At 35.6% G+C, this 13,503-nt stretch overlaps 1 protein-coding gene across 1 annotated transcript in view; it reads left to right on the top strand.

Moving 5' to 3' along the window:
• The window catches only part of SHCBP1 (SHC binding and spindle associated 1), a 34,124-nt gene that overhangs the window by 13,273 nt on the left and 7,348 nt on the right, over window positions 1-13,503 (top strand). The window contains exons 8-9 of the mRNA XM_030833073.2: window positions 2,744-2,875; window positions 3,551-3,669. Coding sequence (XP_030688933.2) covers window positions 2,744-2,875; window positions 3,551-3,669 — 251 coding nt within the window. The remainder of the gene's footprint in view (window positions 1-2,743; window positions 2,876-3,550; window positions 3,670-13,503) is intronic.

Here is a 13,503-nt window from a genome sequence, read left to right as displayed (position 1 = left end):
TCCCTAGTCCGGGAAGATCCCACATGCCATGGAGCAACTAAGACCACGCACAACAACTACTGAGCCTGTGCTCTAGGGCCTGCAAGCCACAGCTACTGAGCCCCTGTGCCGCAACTACTGAAATCCATGCACCTACAGCCCATGCTCTTCAACAAGAGAGGCCACCGCAGTGAGAAGCCCGTGCACCACAACGAAGAGTAGACCCCGCTTGCCGCAACTAGAGAAAGCCCATGCGCAGCAATGAAGACCCAACGCAGCCAAAAATAAATATAAAAAAAAAAAAGAATCGGGAAAGAAATTTACTCACAATCTAATCATCCAGAATTCACCACTGGTAGCATTCCTGTGTGTGGAGTCCTCTTGCATTCTCTAGTGTCCCCAAAGGCTTGTCTGTACTCTTCAAGTGTAGAAAACTTTAGTGACTTTGCCTGTTTAATGTTGTCACTGCTTTCATTTACTCAAGCAAAGACTCAGCTTTAGACAGTGAGAGTTATTTCTTAAAGCTTTGTCTGTGTGATTCTGTTTTATGATAAAAGTCAGGCAGTGTTTTCTAGTTTTCTGATACTCCAGTTTTTCATAAACCCATTCAGAGGTCTGACCTGTATTATTAGTTTGATTAAGATTTGTAGATCCTACTACTGGGCATATACCCTGAGAAAACCATAATTCAAGAAGAGTCATGTACCAAAATGTTCATTGCAGCTCTATTTATAATAGCCAGGACATGGAAACAACCTAAGTGCCCATCATCGGATGAATGGATAAAGAAGATGCGGCACATATATACAACGGAATATTACTCAGCCATAAAAAGAAACGAAATTGAGCTATTTGTAATGAGCTGGATAGACCTAGAGTCTGTCATACAGAGTGAAGTAAGTCAGAAAGAAAAAGACAAATACCGTATGCTAACACATATATATGGAATTTAAGAAAAAAAAATGTCATGAAGAACCTAGGGGTAAGACAGGAATAAAGACACAGACCTACTGGAGAACGGACTTGAGGATATGGGGAGGGGGAAGGGTGAGCTATGACAGGGTGAGAGAGAAGCATGGACATATATACACTAACAAACGTAAGGTAGGTAGCTAGTGGGAAGCAGCCGCATAGCACAGGGATATCGGCTCGGTGCTTTGTGACCGCCTGGAGGGGTGGGATAGGGAGGGTGGGAGGGAGGGAGATGCAAGAGGGAAGAGATATGGGAACATATGTATATGTATAACTGATTCACTTTGTTATAAAGCAGAAACTAACACACCATTGTAAAGCAATTATACCCCAATAAAGATGTTAAAAAAAAAAAAAAGATTTGTAGAGAACAAAGTTTTTTATTGGTTAACAAGGTAGACCTATCTTTCCAATAGCTAAAACTGTTCTAAGTCAGTTTGTCAGATTTTGTCAATCTGTTTAAGAGAATATAAAATTTAGAAAATCTTGAGAAATGCCTAGGCTTTTTCAAACCTAATTATGATAGAATAATAGAATCTTAGAGTTGGGAAATAAAAAACTTGTAGGGCTAAAAGCTTCAGAGCCCTCTGACCCAGCTGTGAGTACTTAGATTATTACTATTTTTTTTAACTTATTTATATATTTTTATTTTTTAACATCTTTATTGGAGTATAATTGCTCTCCAATGGTGTGTTAGTTTCTGCTTTATAACAAAGTGAATCAGCTATATGTATACATATATCCCCATATCTCCTCCCTCTTGCATCTCCCTCCCACCCTCCCTGTCCCACCCCTCTAGGTGGTCACAAAGCACCGAGCTGATCTCCCTGTGCTATGCAGCTGCTTCCCACTAACTATCGATTTTACATTTGTTAGTGTATATATGTCCACGCCACTCTCTCACTTGGTCCCAGCTTACCCTTCCCCCTCCCCATGTCCTCAAGTCCATCCTCTATGTCTGCATCTTTATTTCTGTCCTGCCCCTGGGTTCTTCAGAAGCTTTTTTTTTTTTTTTTTTTTAGGTTCCATATATATGTGTTAGCATCCGTATTTGTTTTTCTCTTTCTGACTTACTTCACTCTGTATGACAGACTCTAGGTCCATACACTTCACTACAAATGACTCAATTTCGTTTCTTTTTATGGCTGAGTAATAGTCCGTTATATATATGTGCCACATCTTCTTTATCCATTCATCTGTCAATGGACACTTAGTTTGCTTCCATGCCCTGGCTATTGTAAATAGTGCTGCAATGAACATTGTGGTACATGACTCTTTTTGAATTATGGTTTTCTCAGGGTATATGCCCAGTAATGGGATTGCTAGGTCATATGGTAGTTCTATTTTTAGTTTTTTAAGGAACTTCCATACTGTTCTCCATAGTGGCTGTATCAATTTACATTCCCACCAGCAGTGCAAGAGGTTTCCCTTTTCTCCACACCCTCTCCAGCATTTATTGTTTGTAGATTTTTTGATGATGGCCATTCTGTTACTATTTTTTTTAATAGCAGTTTTGTAAGTGACTTTAGTGCTGAAACTAGTATGAGATGGTTGATAGGGGGTAGTCTTCCTGATATGCAGGCAATTTGAGGAGTTGTTATTAAAAATTGTATACCTTGGTAAAAATTAAGCAAGATATGTGGAGAGATAATTAGATTTTATTTAAATGTAACTGGATTAACTGGTCTCAGATATCATTTGGAGTCATTTGAAATAGAGGAATCTGTCATAGAAATTTTGTGTTTAGACATTTCCCCTCACCTATCTTAAATGTTCTTGCTCTCTTCCTTAGGATATGGTCTACCAGATGATATTGTGATAGAAAAGAGAGGCAAAGGAGACACTTTTGTGGATTGTACGGGTGTGGATATTAAAATCTCAAGCATAAAATTTGTTCAGCATGATGCTGTGGAAGGAATCTTAAGTAAATATCTGAATATTTCATGTATTATTTGTTCCAGACTTTGAAGGAAAACTGTACTTTCCCTGAAAGATAGAATTTAATAAAATGCCACTCTTGAGTAGTATGCAAGGCGGATTAATTATTTATGTACATAGCTTGACGACTGAGGAAGCTTACTCTAAAGTGAAAAATAGTTCAATGTATTCTTGAAAATTTGTTAGTTTAATATTTGTTTCTGTGTGATCATTTTTTTTCTTTTAAAACATTCCAGTATTGTGGTCTGTGTTCTTTGTATTTGACTTAGCCCTGGACTCAAACCAGCTATCTTCACATTGTGATAGTATTTATTTCCTGGGATTTGTATCCCTTATTTTGAATTGGGCCTCCTTTTCTTCTCTCTTCTAAGGTAGTCATGAAAGTTACTTTCTGATATTTTTTTTTGTAATGAGAAGTGCTTTTTAACTTGATTTTGCATTTCTGAGGGCAAGTCATTCTTTTTTAAGAATGCTGCTTTTAGATTTTATCAATAGAAAATAACTCAAAATAGTCATTGTTTTATAAATTATGAATTCATAATTCCAGTAACAGAGTTTAAATGAGAAATATTTAGACTGTATCTAATATCAGCTCTAGGCCATTTCTAATATTGGAAAAGACACATTACTTAAAGTATTTGATTGCATGTTTTCATCATAGTTATTCACCGTGGCAAGACTACATTGGAAAACTGTGTTTTGCAGTGTGAAACTACAGGAGTCACAGTACGAACATCAGCAGAATTTTTAATGAAGAGCTCAGATTTATATGGTGCCAAGGTATGATAATCTCTTATGGGAAGTAGTTTAAGTTCTAAATAAGTAAATAAAATGTCCTGGGACAAGATGTAAATGCATACTCCTGTTCCCTTTCTTCAAAGAAGTTCAGATCCTTCCGTGTACTAAGTCAGCCAGACTCAACTGTATAAGGTTCTTCTTATTTAGCATTTTCAAAACAGAGATTAGGAAGAAAATAATAAATCTCACAGTTTCTCTGTCATACCTTTAAAAGAGGTTAGACCCTTTAAGTTGTAACTATGTAAATGATGTTGTAGCAACTGAGGCTGGGTTGATTTTTTTAAATTAAATTTTTATTTTGAGATTGTAGATTCACATTCTGTTGTAAGAAGTAATACAGAGGTAGTCTGTATGTGTATCCTTTACCAGTTTCCTCTAATTGTAACATCTTCCAAAACTATAGTACAGTATCACAACCAGGATAAGATTGATTCAGTCAAGTTGAATATTTCCATCACTACAAGGATCCTCCATGTTGCCCTTTAAAGCCATATCTAGGTGCCTCTCCTTCTGACTTCATTAATCACAGGCAGACGCTAATCTGTTCTCCATTTCTGTTATTTCATCATTTCAAGAATGTTATATAAATAGAATCATACAATATACAACCTTTTGGAATTGGCTTTTCTCACTCAGCACAGTTCTCTGGAGCTTCACCCAGGTTGTTGCATGTACCAATAGGTTGTTCTTTTTTATTGCTAAGTAGTATTCCTTGTATGGTTGTTCCACAGTTTAACTGTTCACTTGTTGAAGGACATCTGGATTGTTTCCAGTTTTTGGCTTTTGTAAATAAAGCTGCTATAAACATTGGTGTACAGGTTTTTGTGCAAACATCGTTTTCATTTCTCTGGGGTAAATGCCTAGGAATGCAGTTGCAGGGCACGTGGTTAGTTGCATACTTACTTTCTTTAAGAAACTGCCAAACTTTTCCAGAGTAGTTGCACCAGTTTACATTCCCACTAGCAATGTTTGAGTGATCCAGTTTCTCCATATCCTAAGCAGCACTTGGTATTTTCACTACTTTTTAATTTTAGCCATTCTGATAGGTGTGTGGTTTTAATTTGCATTTCCCTAGTGGTTAATGATGTTGAACATTTTTCATATGCTTATTTGCCATCCTTATCTTCAGTGAAATGTGTATTCATGACTTTTGTCCATTTTCTAATTGGATTGTTCGTTCTTTTTTACTATAGAGTTTTAAGAGTTCTTTATAAATTCTAGATATGAATCCCTAATTGGGTATGTCATTTACAGATATCTTATGCTAGTTTGTAGCTTGTTTTTTCATCATTTTCACATGGGCTTTTGCAGAGCAAAGTTTTAAAATTTGATGAAGCCCAATTTATCAATTTTTCCTTTTATGTGTAAGAACTCTTTGTCTAGCCCTAGGGTGCAAAGATTTTCTCCTTTTTTTCTTTTTTTCAGTTTTATAGTTTACATTTTACATTTAAGGTCATGAACCATTTGTGAGTTAATTTAGGTATAAGGTGAGTTTTAGGTCAAAGTTCATTTATTTGCTTATGGATGTCCAGTGGTAACTGCACCATTTATTGAAAAGTCTATCCTTAAATAAATTGGTTTTGTATTTTTATAGTTTTTTTTTTTTTTTTTTTTTTTTTTTTGCGGTACGCGGGCCTCTCACTGCTGTGGCCTCTCCTGCTGCGGAGCACAGGCCCCGTGGCCATGACTGACGGGACGAGCCGCTCCGCAGCATGTGGGATCCTCCCGGACCGGGGCACGAACCCGTGTCCCCTGCATCGGCAGGCGGACTCTCACCCACTGTGCCACCAGGGAAGCCCTGGTTTTGTATTTTTATCAAAAATAATTTGGGTATGTTTTTGTGGGCCAATTTCTGGGTTCTCTGGTAGAATAATTCCTCCCACTCTCACTTGTCTTTTTTTTAAATTGTTGCAGCTATTCTAGTTCCTTTGCCTTTCAATATAAATTCTAGAAATATCTTGTTCGTATCTACAAAAAGTCTTGCTAAGATTTTAATAGGACTTTCAATAAACCTATATATCAATGTGGGGAGAATGGACATCTTTTTTTACGTTGAGTCTTCCAATCTGTGAACATGGTATGTCTCTCCATTTATTTAGACCTTTGATTTTTTTCATCAGCATTGTGTAGTTTCAACGTACAAGTCTTGTATATGTTTTTATAGATTTGTACCTAAACATTTCATTGTAAGTGATATTATATTTTTAATTTATTGTGCTTATTGCTAGTATATTGAGATACAATTGATTTTTGTATGTTTGTTTATATCCTGTGACCTTGCTGAACCTTCTTATTAGTTCTAGGAGTGTTTTTATAGATTTCATGGAATTTTTCTATGTAGACAGTCATGTCATCTACAAATAGAGACAGTTTATTTCTTCCTTTCCAGTCTGTTTACCTTTGGTTTCCTTTTCTTGCCTTATGGCACTGACTAGAACTTCCAGCGTTTGTGTTGAATAAGAGTGGTGAGAGTAGATATCCTTACCTTGGTCTTGATATTGGGGGACTGTATTCAGTATTGTATTGTTAAGTATAAGGTGTTTTTTGCTTTTTTAAGAATTAAAAAAAATCCTTTTTCAGCTTTATTGAGGTGTAATTGACAGAACTTTTATATATTTAAGGTGTCCAATGTGATGATTTCATATAAATATACATTATGAAATGATCATCACAGTCAAGCATTCATTACCTCACATCATTACCTTTTTTTTAATTCCCCATCCGCTCTTCCCTCTGGCAACCACCTGTTTGTTCTCTGCATATATGACTTTGTTTCTGTTTTGTTTGTTCGTTTGTTTTGTTTTTTAGATTCCACATATAAGTGAAATCATACACTATTTGTCTTTCTCTGTCTAACTTATTTCACTTCGTATAATACTGTTTAGGTCCATCTTAGTCGTCGCAAATGGCAAGATTTCATTCTTTTTTATGGCCAAGTAATATTCCATTTGTGTGTGTGTGTGACACTACATCTTCTTTAATCCATTCATCTGTTGTTAGGCACTTAGGTTGCTTCCATATCTTGGCTATTGTAAATAATGCTGCAACGAACATACATTTTTTGAGGTACGTATATTGTTTTGAATTAGTGTTTTCGTATTCTCATATAAATACCCAGGTGTGGAATTGCTGGATTGTATGGCAGTTCTGTTTTTAATTTATAGAGGACTCTCCTTACTGTTTTCCATAGTGGCTGCACCAACTTACATTCCTACCAACAGTGTGCTACAATTTCCTTTTCTCCACATCCTTGCAACACTTACTGCTTATTGTCTTTTTGTTAATAGCCATTCTGACAGGTGTGAGGTGATATCTCATTGTGATTTTGATTTGCATTTCCCTGTTGATTAGTTATGCTGAGCACCTTTTCATGTGCATGTTGACCATCTCTATGTCTTCTTTGGTAAAATGTCTTATTAGGATCCATTTTTTAATCTGGTTGTTTTGTTTTGTTTTTATGTTGAGCTGTATGAGTTCTTTGTATATTTTGGATATTAACCCCTTATCTGATATATTGTTAGCAAATATCTTCTCCCATTCAGTAGGCAGCCTTTTTGTTTTCTTGATAATTTCCTTTGCTATGCAAAAGCTTTTTAGTTTGATGTAGTCCCATTTCTTTATTTTTGCTTTTGTTTCCCTTGCCTTAGGAGACATATCTAAAAAATATTGCTCAGACCAATGTAAAAGAGGGCACTGGCATTGTTTTCTTCCAGAAGTAGTCTAGTTTGATTCTTTTGTGTGTAGCTGTCCAGTTTTCCCAACACCATCTGTTAAAGAGGCTATCTTTTCTCCATTGTATATTCTTGCCTCTTTTACTGTAGATTAATTGTTCAGATGGTGGGGTTCATTTATGGTCTCTCTATTTGTACCATTGATCTATGTGTCTGTTGTGCCAGTACCATACTGTTTTGATTACTGTAGCTTTGTAGTATAGTTTGAGGTCAGGGAGCTTGTTTTGTTGTTCTTTCTCAAGATTGTTTTGGCTATTTGGGGTCCTTTGTTTTTCCATACAAATTTTAGAATTATTCTAGTTCTGTGGAAAACGCCATTGGTATTTTGATAGGAATTGCTTTGAATCTGTAAAGTGCCTTGAGTAGTATGATCATTTAAAAAGTATTCTTCCAATCCATGAGCACAGTATATCTTTCCATCTGTTTGTGTCATCTTCAATTTCTTTTATCAGTTTTTTAAGTTTTCTAAGTATAGGTCTTTTGTTTTGTTTTTTTTTTTGGCTGCACTATGCATCATGCAGGATCTTAGTTCCCTGACCAGGGATTGAATCCATGCCCCCTGCAGTGGAAACGTAGAGTCTTGACCACTGGACCACCAGGGAAGTCCCATAAATATAGGTCTTTTACCTCCTTAGTTAGATTTATTCCTAGGTGTTCTTTTTGATGTGATTGTAAATGGGATAGTTTTCTTAATTTCTCTTTCTGATAGTTGTTAATGTATGGAAATGTAACAGATTTCTGTATGTTAATTTTGTATCCTGCAATTTTACCAAATTCATTGATGAGTTCTAGTAGTTTTTCGGTGGCATCTTTAGGGTTTTCTATGGATAGTATCATGTCATCTGAAAACAGTGATGGTTTTACTTCTTCTTTTCCAATTTGGATTTCTTTTATTTCTTGTTTGATTGCTTGGGCTAAGACTTTCAATACTACGATGAATAAAAATGGCAAGAGTGGGCATCCTAGTCATGTTTTCCTGATCTTAGAGAAAATGCTTTCAGCTTTTCACCACTGAGTATGGTGTTAGCTGTGGGCTTGCCATATATGTCATTCATTATATTAAGGTATATTCCACCAATGGACACTTTGTTGAGAGTTTTTATCATAAATGGATATTGAATTTTGTCCACAGTTTTCTCTGCATCAACTGAGATGATCAAATGATTTTTTATTCTTTCATTTGTTAATGTGTTGTATCATGTTGATTAATTTGTGGATATTGAGCCATCCTTGTATCCCTGAGATTAATCCCACTTAATCATGGTGTATGATCCTTTTAATGTATCATTGGATTCTGTTTGCTAATATTTTTTTGAGGATTTTTGCATCTATGACTGTCAAGAATATTGGCCTGTAATTTTTTTTGTTTTTTTGTGGTATCTTTTTCTGATTCTGATATCAAGGTGATGCTGGCCTCATAGAATGAGTTTCTGAGTGTGCCTCTTCAATTTTTTGGGATAGTTTAGGAAGGATAGGTGTTAACTCTTCTTTAAATGTTTGGTAGAATTCACCTGTGAAGCTGTCTGGTCCTGGACTTTCGTTTGTTGGGAGCTCTTTTATTACTGATTTAATTTCATTACTGGTAATTGATCTATTCGTATTTTCTATTTATTCCTGTTTTGGTCTTGGGAGACTGTACATTTCTAGGGATTTATCCATTTTTTCTAGGTTGTCTATCTTATTGCCATATAATTGTTCCTTGTAGTCTTATGTGGTCCTTTGTATTTCTGTGGTGTCAGTTGTAACTTGTCCTCTTTCATTTCTGATTTTATTTGGGCTTTCTTTTTTCTTTGTGAGTCTGGCTAAAGGTTCATCAATTTTGTTTATCTTTTCAACGAACTAGCTCTTAATTACATTGATCTTTTCTATTGCATTTTAGTCTCTATTTCATTTATTTGTGCTCTGATCTTTATTATTTATTTCCTTGTCCTAACTTTGAATTTTGTTTTTTTTCTAGTTCCTTTAGGTTTAAGGTTATTGTTTATTTCAGATTTTTTCTTGTTTTCTGAGGTAGGTTTGTATCACTATAAACTTCCCTCTTGGAATTATTTTTGCTGCATCCCATAGATTTTGGATCATTGTGTTTCTATTTTCATCTGTCTCCAGGTATTTTTTTATTTCTTTGATTTCTTCAGTGACTCATTGTTTAGTAGCATATTGTTTAGCCTCTACATGTTTGTGTTTTTTGCATTTTTTTTCTTGTAGTTGATTTCTAGTCTCATACCATTGTGATCAGAGAAGATGCTTGAAAGGATTTCAGTCTTCTAAATTTTTGAGATTTGTTTTGTGGCCTGTAGAATTGTCCATGTGCAGTTGAAAAGAATGTGTTTTCTGCTGCTTTTGGATGGAATGTTCTCTATGTATTTATTAAGTTCATCTGACCAGTGTTTCCTTATTGATTTTCTGTCTGGATGATGTATCCATTGATGGGGTGTTAAGTACCCTACTATTATTGTGTTACTGTCAATTTCTTACTTTAAATTCTCCAAATGTGTCAGTGCTTACAATTGAAATATCTCCTTGTTGAGTCTATCCCTTTATCTTTATATAATGTCCTTTGTTGTCTCTTGTTACAGTTTTTGTTTTAAAGTCTATTTTGTCTGATATAAGTATTGCTATCCCAGCTTTCTTTTCATTTACATTTGCATGGAGTACCTTTTTTCATTCCCTCACTTTCAGTCTGTGTGTCTTTAGATCTGAAGTGAGTTTCTTATAGGCAGTATATATACGGGTCTTGCTTTTGTATCCATTCAACCACTCTATGTCTTTTAATTGGAATGTTTAGTCCATTTACATTTAAAGTAGTTATTGATAGATATGTACTTATTGTGATTTTGTTAGTTGTTTGGGGGTTGTTTTTGCAGTTCTTTATTGTTCCTTTCTTTTCTTTTGGTCTCTTCCCTTGAGATTTGATGACTATCTTTAGTGTTATGTTTGGATTCCTTTCTCTTTTTTGTGTGTGTATCTATTATAGATTTTTGATTTGTGGTTATCATGAGATTTACATATAGCAATCTTTATGTATATGTGATTATTTTAAGTTGCTGGTCTCCGAATTTCAAACACATTTTAACAACCCTGCAGTTTTACTCCCCTCCCCCTACAGTTACTGTTTTTTTGACATCATATTTTACATCTTTTTGTTTTGTATATCCCTTAACTACTTATTGCAGATATAGATGATTTTACTGTTTTTTTCTTTTAATCTTCCTACTAGCTTTGTACATGGTTGATTTACTACCTTTACTGTATAATTGTCTTTATCAATGAGCTTCTTCTTTTCATAATTTTCATGTTTCTAGTTGTGGCCTTTTCTTTTTTGCTTAGAGAATTCCCTTTGACATTTCTTGCAAAACTGGCTTGGTGGTGCTGAATGCTTTTAGCTTTTGCTGTCTATAAACTTTTTGATCTCTCCATCAAATCTGAATGAAAGCCTTGCCAGATAAAGTATTCTTTTTTTTTTTTCCAACATATTGTATAATTCATTTTATGTGAAATGTCCAGGACAGCCACATCTATATGGATAGAAAGTAGAGTAGTGATTGCCTAGGGCTGGGAGTAAGGTGGGGAAGAGGGGATTGGGGTAATAACTGAAGGATACAGGGTCTCTTTGTAAGGTGATGAAAATGTTTTAACATTGACTGTGGTAATGGTTACACAACTCTGAATATACTAAAAACCATTGAATGGTACATTAAACTTAAGTGGGTGAATTGCATGGTATGTGAGTTGTATCTCAGTAAGAAGGGAATGATGTAACCAGGATGGTGGGAAGCATCCTTTGGGCTCCAGCTTTCTCCTTGACCCTCTCTATCCTCACTGTCCCTACAGGGTGTCTTCCTTCCCACCACGTTCCAGTCCAGGAGTGTCTTGATCTGTCCCTGGCCATCCCTGTTGCCTTTCTCTTCTTTTGGGTGGACCATGAAGTATGCTAGCCTTTCATTAGCTGGTGTCTGATATCAGGATTTCTTCTTTTTTGATTATTGAAGTATAGTTGATATATGATATCTTGTTAGTTTCAGCTATACAGCAAAATGATTCATTTTTATATCTGTATATTTTTTCAGATTATTTTGCACAGGTGGAGTATTCTTGATTTTAGGTTTTTCCCTTTTATCACTTTAAATATATTGTACCCTTTGGCTTTCAGAGTTTCTGCTGAAAAGTCAGCTGATAGCCTTATGGAAGTTCCCTTGTACATAAGTTGATGCTTTTCCCTTGCTGTTTTTAATATTCTCTTTATATTTAATTTTTGCCATTTTAATTATAATGTGTCTTGATATGGTCCCTCTTTGGTTTGATCCTATTTGGGACTCTCTCTGCTTCCTGGACCTGGATTTCTGTTTCCCAGGTTAGGGAAATTTTCAGCTTTTATGTCTTCAAGTATGTTCTCTACGCCTTTCTCTCTTTGTTCTCCTTCTGGGATTCTTATAACGTGAATGTTGTCCCACAGGCCACTTAAACTGTCCTCATTTCTTTTTATTCTTTTTCTGTGTTCAGCTTCAGTGATTTCTACCTCTCTGTCTTTCAGCTAGCTGATTTGTTACTCTGTATCATTTAATCTACTATTGATTTCTTCTAGTGTATTTTTCATTTCAGTTATTGTATTTCATCTCTGTTTGGTTCTTCTTTATATTTTCTAAGTCTTTGTTAAACTTCTCTTTATGCTCATCCAGGTTTCTCCAGAGTTCTTTGATCATCTTTTGAGCATTACCTTGAACTCTTTATCAGGTGGATTGTCTATCACCACTTCACTTAGTTCTTGTGGGATTTTTATCTTGTTCCTTCTCTTGGAACATGATCCTCTGTCACCTCATTTTGCCTAATTCCTGTTTGTGGGTTGCCTACCCTGGGGATATAGGTCTTGACTGTACTGGGTCTCTGCCCCTCCTGTATCTGTCTCATTGCAGTTCCTTCTTTATAACTTTAATTGTGGGAAATATTTTCTGCTAGTCATCAGGTTGTTCTCATTGATAGTCACTCTGGTAAATAGTTTAATTTTGGTGTGCCTATTGGGGGAGGTTCTCAGGGTCTTCCTACTTTGCCATATTTGCCACCGGTATAAGGTTAACTGTAGGTTTTTTGTAAATATTCTTTATCAAACTAAGGAAGTTCTCCTTTATTTCTGTTTTCTGAGAATTTTTATAATAAATTTGTTTTGGCTTTTGTCAGATGCTTTTTTCCTGCATCAATTTTTGGTGGATTACAAGTGATTGATTTTCAAATTTTGAACCATCCTTGCATCCCTGGAATAAGCCTCACTTGGTCATAGTATATAATTCTTTATATATTGCTGAATTGTATTTGCTAATATTTTCTTAGGAATTTATATGTCTATATTCATGAGAGATATTGGTCTGAAGTTTTCCTTATTTGTACTGTCTTTGTCTGGTTTTGTTATCAGAGTAATGCTAGCTTCATGAAATTAATTTGAAAGTATTCCCTCTTCTGTTTTCTGGAAGTGATTGTATAGAATTGGTGTTAATTCTTCTTTAAGCGTTTGGTAGATTTCTCCAGTGAAATCATCTGGGCCTGGAGATTTCTTTTTTGGGAGTTTAAAAATTATGGATTAAATTTCCTTAATAATTATAGGGCTATTCAATGACCTATTTCATGTTGGGTGAATTAATGGATGCACTCATAGGGTATAGAGCCCTTGTGACCAGGACCCAGTCAGTGGTGAAGGGCTTTCCTATTTGACAGTGATGGCAGCGGGCTCCTGGCACACCTGCTACATGCACCATGTTGCATGCAGGGATGTTGCTTGCACACCCCGCCCCCCATCCTCTTAGGCCTCACACCAGCCTGGGGATTCAGGTGGACCATTTCTTCTTCTAAGTTGTCAAATGTATAGAGCTGTTTGTGGTGTTCCCTGATTCTTTAGATGTTTGCAGGGCCTGTGGTGATATCCCCTGTTTCATTCTTGATATTAGTAGTTTGTGTAGTCTCTCTCTCTCTTTTTTTCCTTTTTTCTTTGCGAATCTTGCTGAAGGTTTGTCAGTTTCATTGAAGTGTTTTCAAAGTGCCAACTCTGTTTCATTGATTTTCACTATTCTGTTTTCAATTTTATTTATTTTTGCTCTTG

The sequence above is a fragment of the Globicephala melas genome, chromosome 19, assembly GCF_963455315.2.
Source record: "Globicephala melas chromosome 19, mGloMel1.2, whole genome shotgun sequence".
NCBI classification, from domain to species: Eukaryota; Metazoa; Chordata; class Mammalia; order Artiodactyla; family Delphinidae; genus Globicephala; species Globicephala melas.
This window is presented reverse-complemented; position numbering and strand designations above follow the sequence as displayed.